Source organism: Salvelinus alpinus, chromosome 17 (assembly GCF_045679555.1).
Source record: "Salvelinus alpinus chromosome 17, SLU_Salpinus.1, whole genome shotgun sequence".
Taxonomy (NCBI): Eukaryota; Metazoa; Chordata; class Actinopteri; order Salmoniformes; family Salmonidae; genus Salvelinus; species Salvelinus alpinus.
Window position 1 is genome coordinate 13981401 of NC_092102.1, and position 24495 is coordinate 14005895.

General features: G+C 43.8%; 1 protein-coding gene across 4 annotated transcripts in view; it reads right to left on the bottom strand.

Annotated features, from left to right (window-relative positions):
- Nucleotides 1-187: 187 nt before the first annotated feature.
- The window catches only part of LOC139542196 (dihydropyridine-sensitive L-type skeletal muscle calcium channel subunit alpha-1-like), a 42072-nt gene continuing 17764 nt past the window's right edge, over nucleotides 188-24495 (bottom strand). Inside the window, exons 14-45 of one of the 4 annotated variants that reach the window (XM_071347336.1) lie at nucleotides 23918-24032; nucleotides 23398-23497; nucleotides 22931-23000; nucleotides 20429-20561; nucleotides 20088-20217; nucleotides 18135-18194; nucleotides 17925-18031; nucleotides 17397-17484; nucleotides 17191-17298; nucleotides 16283-16335; nucleotides 15908-16054; nucleotides 15226-15427; nucleotides 14823-14981; nucleotides 14507-14617; nucleotides 14279-14362; nucleotides 13571-13618; nucleotides 12977-13003; nucleotides 12730-12855; nucleotides 12420-12485; nucleotides 12248-12339; nucleotides 11789-11948; nucleotides 11574-11701; nucleotides 11215-11311; nucleotides 10917-11019; nucleotides 10702-10803; nucleotides 10275-10414; nucleotides 9627-9752; nucleotides 5515-5729; nucleotides 5128-5204; nucleotides 4743-4798; nucleotides 4257-4394; nucleotides 188-4095 (exon numbers count right to left, since the gene is read on the bottom strand). In XM_071347336.1, the coding sequence (XP_071203437.1) occupies nucleotides 3778-4095; nucleotides 4257-4394; nucleotides 4743-4798; nucleotides 5128-5204; nucleotides 5515-5729; nucleotides 9627-9752; nucleotides 10275-10414; nucleotides 10702-10803; nucleotides 10917-11019; nucleotides 11215-11311; nucleotides 11574-11701; nucleotides 11789-11948; nucleotides 12248-12339; nucleotides 12420-12485; nucleotides 12730-12855; nucleotides 12977-13003; nucleotides 13571-13618; nucleotides 14279-14362; nucleotides 14507-14617; nucleotides 14823-14981; nucleotides 15226-15427; nucleotides 15908-16054; nucleotides 16283-16335; nucleotides 17191-17298; nucleotides 17397-17484; nucleotides 17925-18031; nucleotides 18135-18194; nucleotides 20088-20217; nucleotides 20429-20561; nucleotides 22931-23000; nucleotides 23398-23497; nucleotides 23918-24032 (3686 nt within the window). In that variant the 3' untranslated portion in view covers nucleotides 188-3777. Of the gene's footprint in view, nucleotides 4096-4256; nucleotides 4395-4742; nucleotides 4799-5127; nucleotides 5205-5514; nucleotides 5730-6750; nucleotides 7957-9626; nucleotides 9753-10274; nucleotides 10415-10701; nucleotides 10804-10907; nucleotides 11020-11214; nucleotides 11312-11573; nucleotides 11702-11788; nucleotides 11949-12247; nucleotides 12340-12419; nucleotides 12486-12729; nucleotides 12856-12976; nucleotides 13004-13570; nucleotides 13619-14278; nucleotides 14363-14506; nucleotides 14618-14822; nucleotides 14982-15225; nucleotides 15428-15907; nucleotides 16055-16282; nucleotides 16336-17190; nucleotides 17299-17396; nucleotides 17485-17924; nucleotides 18032-18134; nucleotides 18195-20087; nucleotides 20218-20428; nucleotides 20562-22930; nucleotides 23001-23397; nucleotides 23498-23917; nucleotides 24033-24495 lie in introns of those variants that run through there. The other 3 variants (XM_071347335.1, XM_071347337.1, XM_071347339.1) reach the window with 3 other exon arrangements.

Consider the following 24495-nt stretch of genomic DNA (forward strand, 5'->3'; position numbering starts at 1 on the left):
CTGAGTACTGGCATCTCAAATGTTCTACTGCTTGAGCTCCTGTTCCTCTTCTAAAATATTAGCTCAAAAGTATTGTGGGGTTCCTGCACCTAAATGTAAACAGTACCGGCACCCAAAGTGAGTACCAGAACCTATTTCAGTCCAAGTCGAGCACTGCACATTACAAAAAAAATCAAGTAAACCAAAGTGATGTATATTTTGGATGTTTTATTTGTTTGTTTTGCCATTGTAAGCTCCATCTGACTGACATGAATAATTTTTTTTGTTTGTTGAAAGGCACATATTAGAAGATGGGTATACTTGTTATAGCAGGGTTAGAAGCTGTCCCACCCACTACTTAATGTCTGATTTATGCAGCGTTCTTTTTAAAGACAAACCGGTTACTAAGGCAGAAATGGCCAACAAGAGGATGAAGTGAAAAATAACTCCTTTAAGACCTGTTAAGGTAACTAAAAATAAAAAAAACAGACCTGGGGTGAATCTCAAAGGTATTTTCCTTGATTCGGTCTTTCTTTGCATCCTCAAAACATCAGATCTTCTCCAATGCTCTCCTTGCTTGCAACTTACATTTTCAGGAGAAGTTGAGGAAAGAGCTCGCAAGGAATCAAGCAAAATAGTTTTGAGATCCTTCCCCAGACAAAAAATGTGCAAAGTTTTGTACAAAACCAGTTAATCCCCTATGTGGGCCTTCATGCTAAATCCACCATACGCCAGGTATGCTGATATGACTAACAACTCTTGCATTGATCAAGTCTAGACTAACTTCAGCACCACTTAAAATCCTGAATCGCCTTTATTACATTGTTTTCTTACTTTCAACTTCATTTTAACCTCTGGTCATTAATACATTTTGTTAAATGAATCTTTTGTTAAATTAATTACTACATTTTGTTAAATGAATCTCATTTAACAAAATCTCTGGTTTATATTAAATACAATGTGATCTGTTAGATAACTGCTAAATACCAGTAGGGGAGAGTGGGATAAGTTGAGCTAAAGGGGTAAGTTGAGCCGCCCTTGTTTCTAGGAAACCCCAAACAAAATGTATAACTTGACCAAATATTTAGGAAAATGTCATTTTATGGAGTCTGTGAAGGAAGAAACCACATGTAAAAAGTGGTAAGCAAGTTAGGACCAAAAAACTGATTTTCAGCAAGTCAAATGAATTTGAGGTTTCATGATGCTTGTATCTAAACCAAAATGTTTGTCTTGGGGTAAGTGAGCATGTGTTTTCTTCCCAAGCATAATGCAAAGCATTAAAAAGAAAGTACAAAGTGTTTGTTAGGTGTTAAGCTTGGGGTAAAATATGATTAAAAGACAGTGATTGTCATTGTGTTTGGAAATGAAGATAGACATGGTTTTAAAAAGGTAATATTTCATTCAGTACAGAAATGTGTTGGTGGCTTAACCCGGGGTAAGTTGTTCCAAGAGATCACTTTTTTTTGGACAAGCTATGTTTTCAAAACAAATTTTTACATGAATTCTGATTATTTCAAGGGATGCGCAACATCCTGAAAGTTTATGTAGATACCTTTTGTTAGAAATAATATATTTCCCTTTACAGAGTGATGCTGAATTAAACATTTGCTCCACTTACCCCACTCTCCCCTATACACCTATTTCAGTGAGTATTCAAACATTGATAATACAATAATAACTAATAAATTAAAAGTACAAAGAAATGTTCAACACATTAAAAAAAAAGAAACTTCCTCTTAAAAAAGTGCCCAAACCCTCAGTGGGAGGTTGAGCACCAAGGAAACTGTGTTTTACAAGTCTCGATTAAATGAAGACAAGTATAAATAAAGTTAAAAGATGGCAAGTCCTCCCTTTAACGACATAAATGAAGGACGTTGCCTTTAAGAACACAAACAGTGAGGCTCATTGAGATAGACTCATCTTTGTATACTGCTCCATTATAGTGTCTGTGATAGCAGTGCTATTGAGGCTATCTCCATTTTAAAGTAGCTCATGTTCTTCAGTGACTGATTGCTCCCAACTCGTGGGAGTCCCCACCCAGTTAACCACTTTAAAATGGTGGAAGCCCTCAATGGCACTGTCCATGCTAAAAACGGGTGATATCCATGCAGAGTCCTCTATCTCTATGGCTTCATCAAAACGGTTTGATGTATCACAACCATTGTGTCAAATGTGTTGTGCATCAGGTGTACAACCGGAGTGTGTACTAAGCGTTTCCTTGCATCCTGGATGTTTTAACAGGAGAGACTCTTTTCAAAAGATTGAACTAAACCGTTCAAACGCAACAGTTGCAGTTGTCCCAGATACATAGAAACTCACTGAAACGCAAAATGGCTTCCTTTCTTTCCCTCTTCAGCCCTTGCCGGGACACCCCTGTCTCCACTCACAGACTTTTGCTGCGTTCAAAACAACTGGTAACTCAGAAATCTCTGACTTCCGTGCCTTCAAGACAACTTGGAAAAAAACGAGCTCCGACAGGGAGTCCAACTTGGAATTCCAAGTCGGAAACTCAGGCATCTCATATTGCCAGCAGCATACCACCCTGCATACCACTGCTGGCTTGCTTCTGAAGCTAAGTAGGGTTGGTCCTGTTCAGTCCCTGGATGGGAGACCAGATGCTGCTGGAAGTGGTGTTGGAGGGCCAGTAGGAGGCACTCTTTCCTCTGGTCTAAAAAAAATATCCCAATTCCCCAGGGCAGTGCCCTGTGTAGGGAGTGTCTTTTGGATGGGACATTAAACTGGTGTCCTGGCTAAATTCCCAATCTGGCCCTCAAACCATCACAGTCACCTATTAATCCCCAGTTTACAATCGGCTCATTCCTCTCCCCTGTAACTATTCCCCAGGTTGTTGCTGTAAATGAGAACATGTTCTCAGTCAACTTACCTGGTAAAATAATAAATCTTTCTAGAGCTCTGATGTCATGATTTTACCTCGTTTTTTTCCAGAGTTCCCATTTGTCTTGAAAGCACCATCTGTCACCATGCACACAATACGTGTACAAGTTGCGTGTGTGCGCATGTTGACGTTTATTGTCATGTGTCTTGTCCTGGAGGCAGAACGGAACGATTTCCCCTTAGATAGACCAGCTGCAAAGTCAAAATGAGCTTTTTGGTCTTAATTTAAGGTTAGGGTTAAGTTTAAAAAATATATTTTTTTAATTCTCGCTAGTGACCACTGCAGCACCGCCTCCAGAACAAGATTCATGACAAAAAATGCTATCCTGCAGTGTGTACAGGACATTAGTTAGGGTTTTAGTAAGAAACACAGCAGACTGGACATAGTTGTTCTGTCTAACCACTCTATGGAATAGATTATTACGTCAACCAACAGTATAACAAAGAAAGAGGTTCATGAACCTGTGCACTCTGTGATAAGTTATTTTTTAATTTGTTGAAATAAATATGGCGGAACTGAGAAGATTAAAATGTATTACTGTAGCAGAATATTCCTTTTCCTTTGTCGATTAGTTTTCCATAAGAATCATGAATCTGATTCAAGAATTTAATCAGAATTGACAAGAATCAACCACAGTGGAATAACATGTTAAAACCTGAACAGCCAACCAGCTAGAGCCTAGCAACTCGGCCATCAACCCTGGTTAGTGGGCCTATTTCCTCCAGTCTCCATTGGAAACTATGGTTAGTGGATTGATCTCATCGCCACGGCAACTAATCAGGATTTGTTAATGCTGTGAGTGTGTGATGTCACCAACTACAACACAGCCTTGTCAAGTCAAGTGTCATATCATGTCACAAGATAAGGCCACTGTCGTCATGGGCACTCCGATGACAGACTCTCTACACTTTGGTGTCTGCCTCTTCCCCCTTCAGGTGTTGTTTAAAGGGTGTAACGAGGCGCTTTTTTCTCTGCTCCTGGGGTTTCGGTTTCAGCTCTGTAGACCTAGAGGGCCGGTCGGGGGCGGAAGGGGGCACATGGATTGGGATCTTCTTCCTCGTGGCGGAGGTTGCGCGGCCACTGCGCCCGTTGAGGAGTCCCAGGGCCACGTCTTCAAAGTGGGACATGGGCATGCGCATTGCCTCGGCCATTTCATTACGAGTCACCGCCACAAACGAATCGTCATTGGCCAGGTCGCCAAGACCGCCAACCACTAAGACCTGACGGAGAACATGATACGTACAATGATATGATGTTTACTGTTACAAACATAGGGTCTCAGGGAGGAACCTGGCACAGAGGAAAAACATGGACTTACACATGCAGTTTAAATAACTTTACTCTTGTTTCTACAACAATCTGTTAATCAGTATCAACGTACCTCTTTGATCAGCTGGTCAGCGGCAGGTGCAGACACAGAGCCTCCTGTGGCCCCTTCAGCTTCCTCTGTAGCCTCCCCTTTAGCTTGGGAACAGCTGGGGAGAGACTGGCTCTCACTGTATTTGAGGTCATAGGGGAACTGCAACAACAAAGACAGCACTTACAGTTAGGACATTCATGGAACAATAGAATCATGACTCAGCTAAATTCAATCCGTTTTGTCTATGGCAGGGATGGGCAACTCCAGTCCTCAGGGTCCTGATTGGTGTTACACTTTTGCCCCAGCCACAGCTAACACGACTGACTCCAATATTTAGCTAATCATGATCTTCAATTGAGAATGCAATTAGTTTAATCAGCGGTGTTTGCTAGGGATGGGGAAAACGTGTGACACCACTCAGGCCCGCGAGGACTGGAGGACTGGTCTATGGCATTTAGTGTTTAAATGGGTTGTATGGGGTCTTCAATCTGATGTGTATTATGTTACCTGAGTGATGTCTGTTCTGATTGGTTTCTCACTGATCTCAGAGAAGTGTCTGCTATCTACAGGAGACAGACAGAAGAACACAGTTATTTATTGTAGGACACAAGAATGACTAAAGAGTATCCGACGGTATGTCAAATATCATGCAGTGTGATGATGATCAGCAGATAATAGGATTGATTAGGTGACTAGGGCCGGGATTCAATTCCTAGCGCAACGCACTAGACAGCTGACAATGTGGCTTTTCAAGGCATTTTTCGCTGAGATCACATTCATAGTAAACACTGTGCATGACAGCTCAAGTGGAGATGACCTTTGACTGTCACGCCACGCTATAACACGGCCCTTACGCAGATTACTTCCCGGCCTAGGCTGATGTTGAACTGACCTGGAGAGCTGCGCCCTGGGTCCACTCTGGAATGGTGCCTGCTCACTTTCGGACTCTCCTCTCTCTCATAAGAAAACCTATAAACATAAAAAAAATCTATATATAATCAGGTAAGCCATGTATCATATACATACCAGCAAGCAAAGTGTACCGTATCACCCAAATAGTGCTGAATTTGGGCATTTGCAGAAAAAGATCATTGATTGATTGGATTCATACAGTGCTTTTCCAGGTGCTTATTAATCTTGTGCCTCCATTCATTCGTTTCTGTGGCAGCAAACGCAGCTTTGGTGGCGCAGCAGCACTCTACTCATAGATTGTTGTAGCTGTTGTGTTTGGTTGAGGGCAGTAACAGTACTCAATTAGCCTGGGGACGACATTACTTACGCATTGTTGTTGCTGTTGTGTTTGGTGGGGGTCAGGGGAAAGAACTCTGTATCGGGGAGGAACACGGAGTCTGAGCGACCGAGGGGCAACTCAGCCTCCTCGGGGCGGTTCTCTGATAGCTGTAGGGGACGCTGGCTAGCCATGTGGGAGGGCAGGACACTGCTGGTCTCTGTGGAAAACGGGTCTGAATAGTCCCCGAACAGACCACCCTGGCGCTGGACAACCAAACACAAACACTGTGGTTAAAACAACCCAGGCACATCTAAACTCAGCAAAAAAAGAAACATCCTTTCACTGTCAACTGCGTTTATTTTCAGCAAACGTAATATGTGTAAATATTTGTATGACCATAACAAGATTCAACAACTGAGACATAAACTGAACAATTTCCACAGACATGTGACTAACATAAATGTAATAATGTGTCCCTGAACAAAGGGGGGGTGGGGTCAAAATCAAAAGTAACAGTCAGGACTATCTGGTGTGGCCACCAGCTGCATTAAGTACTGCAGTGCATCTCCTCCTCATGGACTGCACCAGTTTTGACAGTTTTTGCTGTGAGATGTTACCCCACTCTTCCACCATGGCACCTGCAAGTTCCCAGACATTTCTGGGGGGAATGGCCCTAGCCCTCACCCTCCGATCCAACAGGTCCCAGACGTGCTCAATGGGATTGAGATCTGGGCTCTTCGCTGGTCATGGCAGAACACTGACATTCCTTTCTTGCAGGAAATCACGCACAGAACGAGCAGTATGGCTGGTGGCATTGTCATGCTGGAGGGTCATGTCAGGATCAGCCTGCAGGAAGGGTACCACATGAGGGAGGAGGATGTCTTCACTGTAATGCACAGAGTTGAGATTGCCTGCAATGACAACAAGCTCAGTCCGATGATGCTGTGACACACCTCCCCAGACCATGACAAACCCTCCACCTCCAAATCGATGCCGCTCCAGAGTACAGGCCTTGGTGTAACGCTCATTCCATTGACGATAAACACGAATCCGACCATCACCCCTGGTGAGACAAAACCGCGACTCGTCAGTGAAGAGCACTTTTTTGCCAGTCCTGTCTGGTCCAGCGACCGTGGGTTTGTGCCCATAGGCGACGTTGTTGCCGGTGATGTCTGGTGAGGACCTGCCTTACAACAGGCCTACAAGCCCTCAGTCCAGCCTCTCTCAGCCTATTGCGGACAGTCTGAGCACTGATAGAGGGATTGTGCGTTCCTGGTGTAACTCGGGCAGTTGTTGTTGCCATCCTGTACCTGTCCCGCAGGTGTGATGTTCGGATGTACCGATCCTGTGCAGGTGTTGTTACACGTGGTCTACCACTGCAAGGATGATCAGCTGTCTCCCTGTAGCGCTGTTTTAGGCGTCTCACAGTACGGACATTGCAATTTATTGCCCTGGCCACATCTGCAGTCCTCATGCCTCCTTGCAGCATGCGAAAGGCACGTTCACGCAGATGAGCAGGGACCCTGGGCATCTTTCTTTTGGTATTTTTCAGAGTCAGTAGAAAGGCCTCTTTAGTGTTCTAAGTTTTCATAACTGTGACCTTAATTGCCTACTGTCTGTAAGCTGTTAGTGTCTTTAACGACCGTTCCACAGGTGCATGTTCATTAATTGTTTATGGTTCATTGAACAAGAATGGGAAACAGTGTTTAAACACTTTACAATGAAGATCTGTGAAGTTATTTGGATTTTTACGAATTATCTTTGAAAGACAGGGTCCTGAAAAAGGGACGTTTATATGTTTATCTATCCTGCTCTGATTAAAGATAAAGACTGTGACAGGCTACATTAAATATAATATATGTACAGTGCATTCAGAAAGTATTCAGACCCCTTTATTACGTAACAGCCTTATTAAAAAAAAATATATATCTCATCAATCTACACACAGTACTCCATAATGACAAAGCGAAAACAGTTTTTTTATTTGCACATTTCTTAAACTTAAAAAACAGAAATACCTTATTTACATACAGTACCAGTCAAAAGTTTGGACACACCTACTCATTCAAGGGTTTTTCTTTATTTTTACTATTTTCCACATTGTAGAATAATAGTGAAGACATCAACACTATGAAATAACACATATGGAATCATGTAGTAACCAAAAAAGGTTTAAACAAATCAAAATATATTTTATATTTGAGATTCTTCAAAGTAACCACCCTTTGCTTGACAGCTCTGCACAATCTTGGCATTCTCTCAACCTGCTTCATGAGGAATGGTTTTCCAACTGTCTTGAAGGAGTTCCCACATATGCTGAGCACTTGTTGGCTGCTTTTCCGTCATTCTGTGGTCCAACTCATCCCAAACAATCTCAATTGGGTTGAGATCGGGTGATTGTGGAGGCCAGGTCATCTGATGCAGCAGTCCATCCCTCTCCTTGGTCAAATAGCCCTTACACAGCCTGGAGGTGTGTTTTGGATCATTGTCCTGTTGAAAAACAAATGATAGTCGCACAAAGCGCAAACCAGATGGGATGGCGCATCGCTACAGAATGCTGTGGTAGCCATGCTGGTTAAGTGTGCCTTGAATTCTAAAGAAATCACTGACAGTGCCACCAGCAAAGCACCCCCACACCATCACACCTCCTCCTCCATGCTTCACGGTGGGAACCACACATGCAGAGATCATCCGTTAAACTACTCTGTGTCTCACAAAGACACGGCGGTTGGAACCAAAAATTGTCAAAGGACAGATTTCCATCGGTCTAATGTCCATTGCTCATGTTCTTAGCCCAAGCAAGTCTCTTCTTCTTATTGGTATCCTTAGTAGTGGTTTCTTTGCAGCAATTTGACCACGATGACCTGATTCACGCAGTCCGAGCTAAAACCAAGCCATGAGGTCAAAGGAATTGTCCGTAGAGCTCCGAGACATCTGGGGAATGGTACCAAAAAAAATCTGCAGCATTGAAGGTCCCCAAGAACACAGTGGCCTCCATCATTCTTAGATGGAAGAAGTTTGGAACCACCAAGATTCTTCCTAGAGCTGGCCGCCTGGCCAAACTGAGCATTTGGGGGAGAAGGGCCTTGGTCAGAGAGGTGACCAATAACCCAATGGTCACTCTGACAGAGCTCTAGAGTTCCTCTGTGGGGATGGAATAACCTTCCAGAAGGACAACCATCTCTACAGCACTCCAACAAGCGGGCCTTTCTGGTAGAGTGGTCAGACGGAAGCCACTCCTCAGTAAAAAGCACGTCAGCCCGCTTGGAGTTTGAAAAAAGGCACCTAAAGGACTCTAAGACCATGAGAAACAAGATTCTCCAGTCTGGTGAAACCAAAATGTACCTCTTTGGCCTGAATGCCAAGCGTCACGTCTGGAGGAAACCTGGCACCAATTTTTCAGCGGCAGGGACTGGGAGACTAGTCAGGATAGAGGGAAAGATGAACTGAGTAAAGTACAGAGATCGATGAAAACCTGTTCCAGAGTGCTCAGGACCTCAGACTGGGGCGAATGTTCACCTTCCAACAGGACAACGACCATAAGCACACAGCCAAGACAATGCAGGAGTGGCTTCGGGACAAGTCTTTGAATGTCCTTGAGTGGCCCAGCCAGAGCCCGGACTTGAACCCGATCGAAAATCTCTGGAGAGACCGGAAAATAGCTGTGCAGCAATGCTCCCCATCCAACCTAACAGAGCTTGAGAGGATCTGCAGAGAAGAATGGGAGAAACTTCCCAAATATAGGTGTGCCAAGCTTGTAGCGTCATACCCAAGACAACTCGAGGCTGTAATCACTGCCAAAGATGCTTCAACAAACTACTGAGTAAAGGGTCTGAATACTTACGGAAATGTGATATTTGTGATATACAAAAATATCTAATAACCTGTTTTTGCTTTGTCATTATGGGTATTGTGTGAACAAAGCTTGATGAGAGGAAAAAACGATTTAATCCATTTCAGAATAAGGCTGTAACGTAACAAAATGTGTAAAAATCAAGGGATCTGAATACTTTCCGAATGCAATACTGTATATATACAGTATGGTATGATATTGTTTTTAACGTCCTTTTTGTTTACGGTGTGTTGGAACCATATTTACTTCCCCATATGGGATAATAAAGTTTGCTAAACTAAAGGAAAGTGCTCCGTCGGTGACTCACCCTGTAGATGCCTTCCTCCAGAGACTCCTCCATGGCTCTCTCCATCTCCTCCTCATTCAGCAGGTCTCCTGAGATGGCCCTGTGAAGCTCTGGAGCTGCCTCCTCCTCTATACTCCTCAGACCAGCCTGGGGAGGAGAGGGAGGAAATGGGAGAGGGACAAACAGAGGAGGAGGAAGAGAAAAGAGAGGGTGAGAACAATAAGGATGAATTTCAGACGACCAAAGTGAGGAGAAAAACAAAGGGAGAGAAGATGCAAGAGAGGATGAGAGAAATAAACATGGAGGTTAAAAGAGAAATAGAGGTAGAGATTACAGTAGTGTTTGAGATGTTCGATATAAGCAGAGGATGATTTGAGGATGATTTTAAAGCCTAAAGATAGTGTGCAGAAAGGTGTACATCCAAACGAGCGTTGGTTGGTGTCAATTGGAATTGAATTCACTCAATTCAGGAAGTGATTTGAATGTTCAATTCTAAATAGAAAAATGCTTTAAATAAATTGTTTATCTTTTTCAGTTTATTGAGAAGTCATTAGAAATAGATGCACTTTTTTCAATTGTTGAATTGGAAATTCAGTTTAATTCCTGAATTGACAGACTTCAATTCCAATTGACCCCAAACCTGCTATACAACACTGTGGAGGGCCTCACCTGCATCTCTGGAGCACTCCCATTAGCACTCTTCTTGGTGGGCCGGTAGCCATAGTACTTCTCTTGACGCTTCATAAACTTACGGAAATGATCCTGGATCAGGAAGGTGGCGTAGAACTTTCCCACCGTCACCTCGTCATCTAGGACAGATCCCAATAAAACAGTGTCAAAACCCAAACAGAGCTAACTGGAGGCAAATGCCTACGTCGTGGTGGACGGAAATCCGTCACAACACACCTGGTAAACACAATCCGGCTCGAAGGAACTAGATGAAAAGTCACATAGGAAAGATGTTTGAAAGAGTCAACAGATCAGATCAACTTTGCTGACCAGGGTTCATCTTAGCATGCTGCTCCATTCTAGGGGCTTTTGTACATGAGCTTTCAGTTAGGTAGGGTTCATGTAGGGGTCACAGTGAAATGCTCACCTCCAATTGGTGGGATGACCTGGTCCAGCAGTTTCATACTGGTGCGTTTCCAGATCTTCTTTATAATGGCTCTCAACTCTTCATTGCCCTGCTCAAAGTTACCTAGTCAACATAAGAGGAAAAGCAAAGTATTACATTAAAAGACAAGCATAAACATAGAATATTATTTATGGTGTGAGACGGGCGCAGTGCTAGAGACAAGACACCTTCGACACCTTCAGTCTTTATCTTGAGGGCAGTCCTGACCAGGGCAAACAGGGTGGCATTGAAGGTGACTGTGCCATCGCTGTTCAGGGGCATGTTCATGGATATTAAACGCTGTTGTCAGGGAAAAGAGGGGAACGAGAGAGAGTGGACACCAGTGAGAAGATGTACTGTACACACTATCAGGCACCGAACCACATCCGTCAGCACAGGTGGTCGTGCTCTTGTGGTGTAGTTGCCATGCACATGGTACATGGCAATGGTACCCATTTAAATGGCAATCCATTTCATCCAAATAACTTGACTTACCTTGCAGGCTGAGCGATGCGGACAGAATTTCCCAAAGCCTAGCGGAGGCTGGATCCTTCGCAGTAGTGTTACCACGTCCAGATGTTTTATACGCCCCCTGCAGGACAGGAGGACAAAATACACTTAGGCACATTGATTTAGAGAGAGGAGATATATATTAGCTTTGGGTACCAAGACTTAGAGCATCAACTACATACAGATGCCATGTGAAACACCTACCAACATTAACTTATTGTGGATTGAAAGGGAATGCCATGGGGCATTGTCCCTGCATTCTTGACAGAGGACTAGTCTCTTTAGTGACATAAATAACTGACCAGCTCACACAAAATTTTGATCTGGGTTCAGAGATGACTCACGTGGCATCTGGGTCGTACTCGGCCCAGATCTTCTTGAACTCATCCAGATGATGAGGACCCAGGATGGACCAATCACGTGTCAGGTAGTCAAAGTTGTCCATGATCACAGCCACGAATAAGTTGATGATCTGAGATGGGAGAGAAAGATAACTAAAGACAACAACAATACTTCCTGGAGGAGAAGTGAAGAGAGGAGAAGAGAAAGGATTACTCACCAGGAAGGCACACAGCATATAGAAGGACATAAAGTAGAAGACAGCAAAGCTGGCTCCACAGGTGTACTCCTCCCCAGGTAGGAAGTCAGACTTGGGGTCACACTTCTTGCCGTACATACTGGTCACCATCACTTCCTGCCACGCCTCCCCTGTCGCACAACTGTTGGGAGGATACAGAGGGCATCAGATTCAGTTACACCTGACCATACAACTCCCGTACATACTAGCCAGCATCTCTTCCTGCCACGCCTCTCCTGTAGCACAACTAGTGTATTCAATAGGCCAAATCATTACATCACAGATGGTGTTTTTACACAGTATATTTCGATCTGAAAGTTCTGTTGCACCCTCCCATAGACACACAGGCACCCTAGTGGTAGATATACAGTATGTGTGAACTCTGACCTTACCTCTGACTGACTGACTCATCCACTCTCTCACTCTGATTGACTGACTCACCGGAATAGCAGCAGGACAGCTTGGGGGAATGTCTGGAAGTTGTTGTTGCGGTTGATCTGTGTGCCATCCACTAAGGCTATCTTTCCAAACACCTGAAAGGGAAGACCCAAGGGTAAGTGGACCCCTAGTGTGTATGTACTTAAAAATATTCAGTTCACTCCTAAAAGTTGACCTGCATCCCAATGACTGCGTAGATGAAGAAGAGCATGACGATCAGAAGAGCCACGTAGGGTAGAGCCTGCAGAACAAACACACATTGAGTCATCCCAACCAGTGATATCCAGTGATATTTACTTAAACTACCATCAGTACATGGTTGCTGCAACCCAGTAGGAATTGGCTCCAGAACCACCAGTTGGACCCGACCTTCCATTTGGGTCTCGAGTTTCCCTACCCCAAGTTTTGTTCATCACTCTGCTGTTTACGAAGAAATGTGAGGAAGCCTGTAAATTGAGGTTAGGGAAACACTGACTGGTACTGACCTGGAAGGACTTGATGAAGGTCCACAGCAGGTTACGGATGCCCTCTGACCTGTTTAGTAGTTTAACCAAACGCATCACACGGAACAGACGGAAGAATGTGATGGACACTCTGGCATTCTCAGAATCCTTTAGGTGAATAAAAACAGATGTTCATTTTCATTCATTCATATCAATGGTATAATTACAGAGTAACTTTGTCAGACTAATACATTTGTAATTGAAAACAATACAAAAAAACCTGTCTTACCGCAATGGCCTGCATAGGGTTTGTCTGCTGAAATACAATCAGAAATAGATCATATTAGCCGCAGACATTATTGTTGCGTTAGTAGATAATTCTATGAATTAGTAAACGGACACATTACTGTAATTTGTTTATAGATTTAGCATAAATGTATGTTCATTTCTACCAAACTTCAGGGGGGGGAAGTTATGATACACAGTTATTAATAGATACATTCAGCATGCCAAATACAAAATAAACTTCAAGACCTATTATAAATGTAGACACAAACATCAGTACCTAATGTGTTGATGACATTAAATCAGTTAGTTAGCGTTAGACATGTTAAGAGAAGAGCCATACAGTTACAAACCAAGTCAAGATAATACTGACCACATCCTATATACAATTATATGGTAAGTAATGTCTAACCCAATGTCTAATTAGCTCCTAGTGCAACAAGATGCCCCATAGGCTGGGTCCGCTATCTCTCTGTAAGGACGCATCTAGCTAGGGCCTCACAGGCACAGTAACAGACAACTAGAGTAGTGCTCACAGTGCTCAGCACACAGCAAGAAGGCCCATGCAGATACAGATGCAGTGTAAAGTGATATTTACAGCACAGCCATGGAGACAGTACAGTCCTCCACTAGAGGCCAAGGCAGCCTGGAGAGAGGGGAGAGAGAGAGAGAGGGAGGAGAGGAGGAGGAGGGAAATGGTGGGTAAGACAGGTGGATGGAGGTGAGGGAACACTGGAGATGTTTATGGGCGACGGTTCAGAGGGGAGAAAACACAGGAGTGCGTGTTGGATGAAGACAGAAACAAACGAAACCTGGTGCTTCACCAAGTGAAAGGAGAGGGGAAAATAAAGACATGAAAACAAGGTGATGTTCAAAATGCTGTAGTATTCCCTGCCATAGCCTCACTTCACTGAACTCAACCGGACGAGATGATACCGACGATAGAATATTAGTCCTCGGCGCAATATTAAATCAACATGTAACATAGACATTCCAATGGCAGGGAGTGGAGATCATGTGGTGCGTGTGTCTGACAGTGGTACTAACCAGGTCCTGCTGAGAACTAGTGCTGCTTCCCACAGCCTGCTGCTGTGGAGCCAGGAGTTTGTGTTTCTGGGTCACAGTTATGAATACGTTGAATAAACACAATCACATTGCATGGGAACGTTCACGTTCAGTTGGGAGAAAACGTTCGGAAACATTTATTGTTGCAAGACGTTTTGCTCCTGAACACGGCCAGTATCTACTATCACCTTACAACTTGCATAGGTGTACAAACATGGCTGCCGTTGTTCTGTGTACTCACGTCGACCTCACTCAGGATGACATCGACAACACTGCCGATGACGATGAGGAAGTCAAACACGTTCCACGGGTCTCCAAAGTAGCCCTGGGATACACAGAATACACAGGGGCATGGAGGAAAAACTATTTTGGAAACGGAAGAACCTCCAGCATACTTAAAAAGACCCATTAAACATTCTACAGTAAACATTCCTGCCAGCCCAGAGCCTGGGCCTGCGCCTAACCCTACCTTAGCTTTGAAGGCAATGAGTTTTAGGATCATCTCCACCGTGAAGAGGACAGTGAAGATCATGTTCAGAGTGTCAGACAGCTTGGTCACATGGGCTGACTGGTTACAGTGCTGCATGGTGGAAATGCACAACAAACCCATTGAGGAAATAGCATAACAGCATTTTGACTATACAATACCTCCAAAATATCTGCCATTAGGAACAAAGAGACAAAACACCAATTAGTGGAAAAAAGATCAGAATTGGGCTGTCTGTGTAAACGCAGCCAGATGCGTTGAGCACGAATCGAATAGAATGGATGTGTTCTAGATTTACCTGCATGCCGAGACACAGTGTGTTGAGCATGATGAGGAAGAACATGGCGTACTCAAAGTAGCAGGAGGTGACTATGTACCACACGTTGTACTGATAGTGGTTCTTAGGGATATAACACCGCAGAGGCTTGGCCTTCAGAGCATACTGCACACACTGACGCTGAGGAGAGAGAAGATATTGGGAGTAAAGCCCAGTATCTGTTAATATCTGTTAAATAGTAACAGGCCAAATGACGTAACTTGGATTTTCGCGTAAATCATGCATTGAGCAGCGCATAGATTATTTACATGGACATTTCTGTCAGATCTCAAAGAGAGTACTTGCAGATAAGAATACTCTGTGACTCTTTCAGGCTGTCGCTCACAAAGAGTTAAGAAGACATCAATATGCTTAGCCAGCTTACCTGGTTCTTGTCGAGCTCACAGTTCTTATACTCAGACTCTCCCTGCTCCTGAAAGGTTACGATGACGAATCCGACGAAGATGTTCATCATGAAGAAGGCGATGAGGATGAGGTAGACGATGAAAAAGATGGAGATATCCACACGGTTGTTGTAAACTGGGCCCATATCCTCCCTGTCTGAGTCTATGGCTTTATACAACAGCCTGGGAGAGGGGAGGGAGGGAGGGAGAGAGAGGGAAGGAAGGAAGGAAGGAGAGAAAAAGAGGGAGCGATAAAAGGAGAGAGAGAGAGAAAAGAGAGTAAAAAAAGACTTCCCTTGTTGGAAGAACATGAAAGAGGGATTAATTTAATAATGGCTATATGTCTTGCAGTACCTAGCCTGGAATCCAAACTGAATATCGCTCAGTCTCACTATTGTTTCACTTCACTGATCTAGCCTGGAACCATTCAATACAATGAAGACAGTGAAACAACAGTGAAACGGTGACACTCGTACGAGAGTTGTGGTCAATTCCATTTAAACTCTGTCAATTCAGGAACTGTAATTCCAATTTCAAAATGTTCTTCACAGAAAACCATCATGGAGAATTGGAATTTCCGTTTCAGTTCCTAAATTAGAGTTGAAATGGAATTGAGCCCCAACCCTGATTCAGCCAGTTCGCCTTCCAGGCTGGGTAACTCACTGTGGCCACCCTTCGAACGTGGACACGGTAAACAGAGCCAGCATGCCGTTGAGGACGTTGTCAAAGTTAAAGTCACTGTTCATCCACTCCCTGGAGGCCAACACCATCTCCTGAAGACTGTTCTCCTGGTGCTTCAGGAACATCCCCCTGGGGGGAGAGATGTAGTATTAGATCATCAGTGCTATGTCAATGAAGTTGGAATGAATTGAGAGAGAAAGGGAAGGCGGAGAAGGAAGGGAAGGAAGCGAGAAAGAGGGAGAGGAGGATGGGAGGAGAGGATGGGGTTGGAGAAAAGGGAGGAATTCATTTTGTCAGATAATGTCCAATGGAATGAATAAGGGACAGTTAAATAGACTGATAATAAAGGGGTCTTACCGGCATGTGACCTCTGTCATTTTGGAGGGGTCTGAGCAAGTGTAGAATTTACCCTGGAGAAGACCACAAAAGAATCATGAGCTAAGTTACATCAAGTAATACACAACCTTTACAGTTTCCACTATGTATTTAGAGTAATTTGAAATTATGATTACTAGCAACCCTAACCCTTAACCACAATCCTAACCCTAACCTCAACCCCAACCACAACCCTAACCCTAGCTTCATGTCCACATCCTCGTTCAACCCTAGCCCCAACCACAACCCTAACCCTAGCTTCATGTCCACATCTCCGTTCAACCCTAACCCCAACCACAACCCTAATCCTAGCTTCATGTCCACATCCTCGTTCAACCCTAGCCCCAACCACAACCCTAACCCTAGCTTCATGTCCACATCCTCGTTCAACCCTAGCCCCAACCACAACCCTAACCCTAGCCTATTGTCCACATCCTCGTTCAACCCTAGCCCCAACCACAACCCTAACCCAAGCTTCATGTCCACATCCTCGTTCAACCCTAGCCCCAACCACAACCCTAACCCTAGCCTATTGTCCACATCCTCGTTCAACCCTAGCCCCAACCACAACCCTAACCCTAGCTTCATGTCCACATCCTCGTTCAACCCTAGCCCCAACCACAACCCTAACCCTAGCTTCATGTCCACATCCCCGTTCAACCCTAGCCCCAACCACAACCATAACCACTGAGCTGGCTATGACCTCAAGTGTTATGTCATCTAGCTACTACTGTACATACATTATTCAATCTCACATTGTGGCGCTGGACCCCTATGCAGTCTAGCATATTATAAATCATAATAAACCCACTGAGCTGTCTAGGACCATGCTGTTCTCAGTGTCATATGTGAGCTATTGCATATAGCTACAAATACAGTTTGAACCGTACCTTGAAGAGCTGGACCCCTATGCAGGAGAATATGAAGTCTAGCAGCATGGTGACCAGGACGATATTGCCAATGGTTTTGATGGCTACAAACACACACTGAACCACGTGCTGTAAAAAAAGGTTACACATACAGGTCAGATCACCAGCTGTGTGGCAATGCATTTGTATAGAAATACGTGTGTGTGTGTGTATGTGGTGTACAGTACCTTCAGGCCCTTGGCTCTGTTGATAGCCCTTAGAGGCCTGAGCACCCTCAAAACCCTGAGAATCTTCACCACTGAGATGGCACTGGACCTAGAGTCCGACGGCAGACACACGACAGCCTTCACAATGTGCTCGTCCCAGCAGGCGAAGCTGGTTGAAATGACGTCACGCGTGTATACGTGTATCTCTACAGCGCTCTATTGCATCTCTACGGCGCCACTCAGACATCGAGAACTACACCGAGTGTACAAAACCTTACGAACACCTTCCTACTAGTGAGTTGCAACCCCTTTTTTCTGAACAGCCTCAATTTGTCGGGGCAGGGACTCTACAAGGTGTCGAAAGTGGATTCAAGTGAATTTGACAGGTGACATCAACAAGGGATGATAGACTGACCAGGTGAATCCAGGTGCAGCTATGTCATGCAAAGAGCAGGTGTTTCCAATGTTTCGTAAACTCTGTGATTATCCACAGGAATAATACAGTAAGACTAAATATTTACTATCACCCATCAGGATAGCAACACTCACTCCATTCCCATGGACAACAGAGACACGCCCACCACCAGTAGGTCCAGCATGTTGAAGGAGTTACGGCAGAAAGAGCCTGGATGCAAGAAGGCTCCATACACTGTCATCTGGAGGGGGGGGGGGCACTTGGGTTAACATACACGAGCTGTCACCAGGGTAATGTCCTAAATATTATACCATTTCATCCAATAGGAATTTAGACCACTTTACCTTCAGCACAATCTCAATGGTGAACACAGTGGTGAAGACGATATCAGCATATGCCAAGACCTGCAGAAAAGAGAGGGTTGGTCGAGTTATCGTCACATAGCGAAGTCATTCACATAGCGTACTTTACACCAGGGGTTCTCAAAGGGGAGTGCGCGGAACTGCAGGGGGTCCGCAGCCAGATCTCAATATATATATTTTGATGGATATTGTCACGCCCTGGCCTTAGTTATCTTTGTTTTCTTTATTATTTTAGTTAGGTCAGGGTGTGACAGGGGGGATGTTTGTGTGTATTTGTCTCGTCTTGGGGGGTTGTATTGTATAGGGGGTTTTGTAGAGTTTATGGGGTTGTGTTCAGTGTAGGTGTCTAGGTATGTCTATGGTTGCCTGAGTGGTTCTCAATCAGAGACAGCTGTCTTTCATTGTCTCTGATTGGGAGCCATATTTAAGGCAGCCATAGGCATTAGGCTGTTGTGGGTAATTGTCTATGTCTAACGTTAGTAGCTTATGTGTGCACTTTCGTTTGTAGGTTCACGTTCGTGGTTTATTGTTTTTGTATTAGTTTGTATAGTGTTCGTTTCGTCTTCGTCTCTAATAAAAGAAGATGTATTCATATCACTCTGCGTTTTGGTCCGATCCATGCTCCTCCTCAGACGAGGAGGAGAACATACGTGACAGATATTACTAACAACAGATTTAAAAAACTTTTGGCCAAGGGATCCGTGGAATAAGTTTAAAGGTTGTAATACAATACAATGCAATAGTATTCATCTACAATGTATGTTCTTAACCCTGGGCAACATGGGCCTGGGATAATCACAGGGATATTGGTATTCACGGTGATAAAATGTGTAGATTTGAGGGAAATTAGCTTGAAAACAGCACAATTTTCTCTCCGATGCCAAGACATTGGCCTTTAAAAAACATAGTCATAGATAACAATATAGCACACAAGGAGTTTTACTAACTCGAGTTGTGTTCCGATTATAAGGTAACCTGATTAATTTGCTATCATAAAAGGGGTCCCCGGCCCCAAAAAGTTTGAGAAGCTTTAAACTGTTTGTCCTTTTATGGAACATTTATTGATGTTTCATTTTGAATGCACTTTATTTAAAATGTTATTTTATTTGATGTGTCTGACTGGAACACATTAGAAGACACCACTTAGTAGGGTGTCCAATCAAAAACACATATTTTGACCAGTGGGTAAATGGTGTAGTCTAAACCTCATGTCTCTATCATAATCCGTTCAAAAGTTATTGGAGTTGTTACCCTTGCAGGTGACCAAAATTAAGGTGAATAATTCAATGGAGGCCAGAGAATTTTTTGGGTCAAAAATATACAGTACGAGTCAAAAGTTTGGACCCACCTACTCATTCAAGGGTTTTTCTTGATTTGTACTATTTTCTACATTGTAGAATAATAGTGAAGACATCAAAACTATGAAATAACAATATGGAATTAGTAACCCCCCCCAAAAAAGAGTTAAACAAATCAAAATATATTTTATATTTGAGATTCTTCAAAGTAGCCACCCTTTGCCTTGATGACAGCTCTGCACACTCTTGGCATTCATGTCTTATATATTAGTATTCGCTTTTCATATTCATGTGAAATTATTGTTTATTTAATTCAGCTCGTGTCGATTTTGCGACCCGCGGAAACAACTTTGCAAACGACCACAACATATGAAATCCTCAAAAGTCTGCGAGAAAGTGCCGCCGCTCTGTCGAACAGAGAACAGTGCTTATTATCAGATGTATATTAGCTTACAAAATCAGACTTTTAGGATATAATGTTAATGATATGTTAGAGAAAGTCCCCACTGAAGAATTCAGAACACTAATTGTATTTTATAACATAAGGAAGTGAAATTTTATTCACCAAAGTGTGTTTTCATCCAGAGTAGATAGACACCCTACACTTAGACTTCCTAATGGAACATAGCCTGAGTACCTTATTCCTGAATGACTTGGGGTCTATGGGATCCTCAGCGGCCAGTGATATGCTACTGAGGAGGATGAAGAGCAGGATGAAGTTGGTGAAGGGGTTGGCATTGACGATCCTATGACACAGCTTACGAAACCTGACCACGGAGGGAACACAAACACACACACACAAAGAAAAGACAACAACCTCAACTTACATAGTTATTGTAACATCCGACGGGAACACGAGGCCAATTTATTATTCAATCATGATTTTAATAGCAGTCTAATAAGACTCTTCGTCAGATACACCCCATTGTTCGGCCTGAATTGAATTGAATAGGGTATGTGTTGATCTGTGCGACTCACTTGTTCTCCGGTCCGAAGATAAAGAAGGAGTAGGTCTCCGGCATAGGAACCTCTTCCTCTTTCAGCTGGAGGTCAGCCATTGGTCGAGGCCGTGGGGTCTCAGGGATAGCAGGCTCTTCCTCCTCGTCATCACCTAGAACAGAAGGCGTCGTGGATAGGACAGTTGGTAGTTGGCAGTCATTCAATTATTATACAGTAAATTCATTATTGACAGGTTTTTTTATGGTGTGCTATCCTTTTTCTTTCATTAAAGTCATTACATTTAGAACCAGATTTTTGTTTTAATAAGGCCTCCTCTTTTCAGACAAAAACACAACCATATTTGTTTTAGGTTCATAAACATAAGACATGGTGTAGCAATAGTCTGATTCCAAGTCTGTTTGTGCTGTCTTGCCAACTCCTATGGTTAGTGGCGTGACAATGAAGTTGACAGCACAAACAAATCTGGGATCAGGCTACTGTAGCAGGGATAAACGAGAGGATGTGCTGTGCACTCTTTAAAAAAAAAAAAAATATTTCACCTTTATTTAACCAGGTAGGCCAGTTGAGAACAAGTTCTCAATTACAACTGCGACCTGGCCAAGATAAAGCTAAGCAGTTCGACACATACAACAACACAGAGTTACACATGGAATAAAACAAACATACAGTCAATAATACAGTAGAAAAAAGTCTATACACATTGTGTGCAAATGAGGTAAGATAAGGGAGGTAAGGCAATAAATAGGCCATGGTGGCAAAGTAGTTACAATATAGGAATTAAACACTGGAGTGATAGATGTGCAGAAGATGAATGTGCAAGTAGAGATACTGGGGTGCAAAGGAGCAAGATAAATAAATAAATACAGTATGGGGATAAGGTAGTTGGATGGGCTATTTACAGATGGGCTATGTACAGGTGCAGTGATCTGTGAGCTGCTCTGACAGCTGGTGCTTAAAGCTAGTGAGAGCGAAATGAGTCTCCAGCTCTAGTGATTTTTGCAGTTCATTCCAGTAATTGGCAGCAGAGAACTGGAAGGAAATGCAGCCAAATGAGGAATTGGCTTTGGGGATGACCAGTGAAATATACCTGCTGGAGCGCGTGCTTCGGGTGGGTGCTGCTATGGTGACCAGTGAGCTGAGATAAGGCGGGGCTTTACCTAGCAAAGACTTGTAGATGACCTGGAGCCAGTGGGTTTGGCGACGAGTATGAAGCGAGGGCCAGCCAACGAGAGCGTACAGGTTGCAGTGGTGGGTAGTATATGGGGCTTTGGTGACAAAACGGATGGCACTGTGATAGACTGCATCCAATTTGTTGAGTAGAGTGTTGGAGGCTATTTTGTAAATTACATCGCCGAAGTCGAGGATCGGTAGGATGGTCAGTTTTACGAGGGTATGTTTGGCAGCATGAGTGAAGGATGCTTTGTTGCGAAATAGGAAGCTGATTCTAGATTAAATTTTGGATTGGAGATGCTTAATGTGGGTCTGGAAGGAGAGTTTATAGTCTAACCAGACACCTAGGTATTTGTAGTTGTCCACATATTCTAAGTCAGAACCGTCCAGAGTAGTGATGCTGGACGGGCGGGCAGGTACGGGCAGTGATCGGTTGAAGAGCATGCATTTAGTTTTACTTGCATTTAAGAGCAGTTGGATGCCACGGAAGGAGAGTTGTATGACATTGAAGCTCGTCTGGAGGTTAGTTAACACAGTGTCTAAAGAAGGGCCAGAAGTATACAGAATGGTGTCGTCTGCGTAGAGGTGGATCAGAGAATCACCAGCAGCAAGAGCGACATCATTGATGTATACAGAGAAGAGAGTCGGCCCGAGAATTGAAACCTGTGGCACCCCCGATAGATACTGCCAGAGGTCCGGACAACAGGCCCTCTGATTTGACACACTGAACTCTATCAGAGAAGTAGTTGGTGAACCAGGCGAGGCAGTCATTTGAGAAACCAAGGCTGTTGAGTCTGCCGATAAGAATGTGGTGATTGACAGAGTCAAAAGCCTTGGCCAGGTCGATGAATACGGCTGCACAGTATTGTCTCTTATCGATGGCGGTTACAATATCGTTTAGGACCTTGAGCTCTGTCGAGGATGAGCACAACAACCTCAGACAACTCATATTTCCGATTCCAGGAAAATGGCTGGATAACAACAAACACATGTGTGGTAGTACAGCCTTTATAAGGCAGTGGACAGCGTGTAAGAATAGACTGGACTTAAAAAGATGATGATCTTTGGGATGAGCGGCTAATAATAATTAGGTGGGGCTATTCTTATACTGACTGTACCGCGGCTGGGAGAGCAGCACCGATAGTCATTCAATCCAATGTAATGACGTCAACATCAAGCAGTAGCTTTCCTACTGCAATTAGCTATCGACTATTAGATTCAGTTGCTTCTTTTTTGTAACGGTTCGATTAGCAGAAGTGCGATTCAGATGATAGTACAGTAGTGTATGCTGGGATAATTCCTGAAGCCTTGCCTGGCCTAGGGCTGGCTCAGACAGTGCCTACCACCTACCTGGGAAGTCTGCTGAAGGGAAGGGATCCTTCACTTCCTTCACGTTGGATTCAAACTCATCAACTTTCAGCTGTAATTGAAAACAATGGATATATAATGAGACAGGTTTATAAACAGCTAAAAACATAGAGATTCAGAATACAAGAGACACAGCTAACTAAATACCACACATTGACCCAGCATCAGCTCATTGACAGCTTAATGGCACAGTATACAGTAGGCTATCCGTGCCATCTCAACACCTGGTTCAGGACTGAAATAGTGAAATGTAACCCTGCACCAAGAGATGTGGTGTTAGATCCTGTTGGCTCACTAGCCCTCTTTGCTGACTGACCGTAGCGGTGGTGGGAATCCACTCTATCCTAGTTCTCTGTCCAGTTAGCTTCTTAATGCTAGGGTTAGTTAACTAACCTCATACACTAACCTGCCAGGTACAGATAGAGGACTCTTGAGTCAGCAGTACTAACCTTAGCAGTGGTGGGAATCCCCTCCATCTTTGCTCTCTGTTCAGCCAGTTTCTTAGCCAGCAGAACCTTCTCCTCGTCAGCCTTGTCTGGCATGTTGGCCCTGGTAGGAACAGGTGGAGAGAGGGAGAATAGGGGAACATTTAGTTGTAATAATGGATGTATAGCTAACAGCGGCTGATTAAGATGGGAAAGGAAGGAAGATAAAGATAAAGGAGGATAGAGAAAGTTGAGCAAACAGCCGCTAACATCCAGTACTTGACATGGGCAGGAGTTCACCGCAACTGCGTACCGGCACCTCAGATTTTGTTCTTCTTGAGTTCCCGCACCTCCTATAGAATATTAGCTCAAAAGTATTGTGGAGCTCCTGCACTTAAATATAAACGGTACCGGCACACAAAATGAGTACTGGAACCTATTTCGGTCTAAGTCAAGCACTGCTAACATCTTAAATTTATTTAGCTCTTTCTGCAATGGTGCCAAACAAGACTGTGTTGAGTCAAAGGAGGGTTGTTGTGTTTACCTGAGCAGTTTCCTCCTCTTCCTCTCCTCTGCTTTGTCTTTCTGGGCGGCCGTCAGGCTCTCTGCTTCTGCCAGGTTGTCAACAGCAATGGCCAGGAACACGTTGAGGAGGATGTCTGTTCACACAGCACTCAGGAAACAACACCCTTGTACTTGGGCCTGCTCTTAGCTATGCCACAGTCTAGCCTTGTAATTATACAATTATTTTACATCCTATAAAACAAGCCCTATTCTGTAACCAAACAGGTCACAAACTATTCTATCCTGACAGACGGTAACAAAAATGTTAATCGAGTTGGCCAGTAACCACACTGCTAACCTTATGCCGAACCTTACATTAAGATAACAGTTCTATTTTGTTTTCACCCATTTTTACGATATTAGCCCATTTCGACTTTGTGGCTGTGGTAACTAGTGACAACCGATCTCCTGAGGGGTACTGCCATCACCACAGCAGCCTACCACGGCCTGAGGAGGATGATGATGTCAACCCGAGACTCAAACACTACAGAGTCCACCCCCTGGATCCTTCATCTACAACCGTTAGCTTCCTCTCAGTCTCCGCCTGAATCCCCTCAC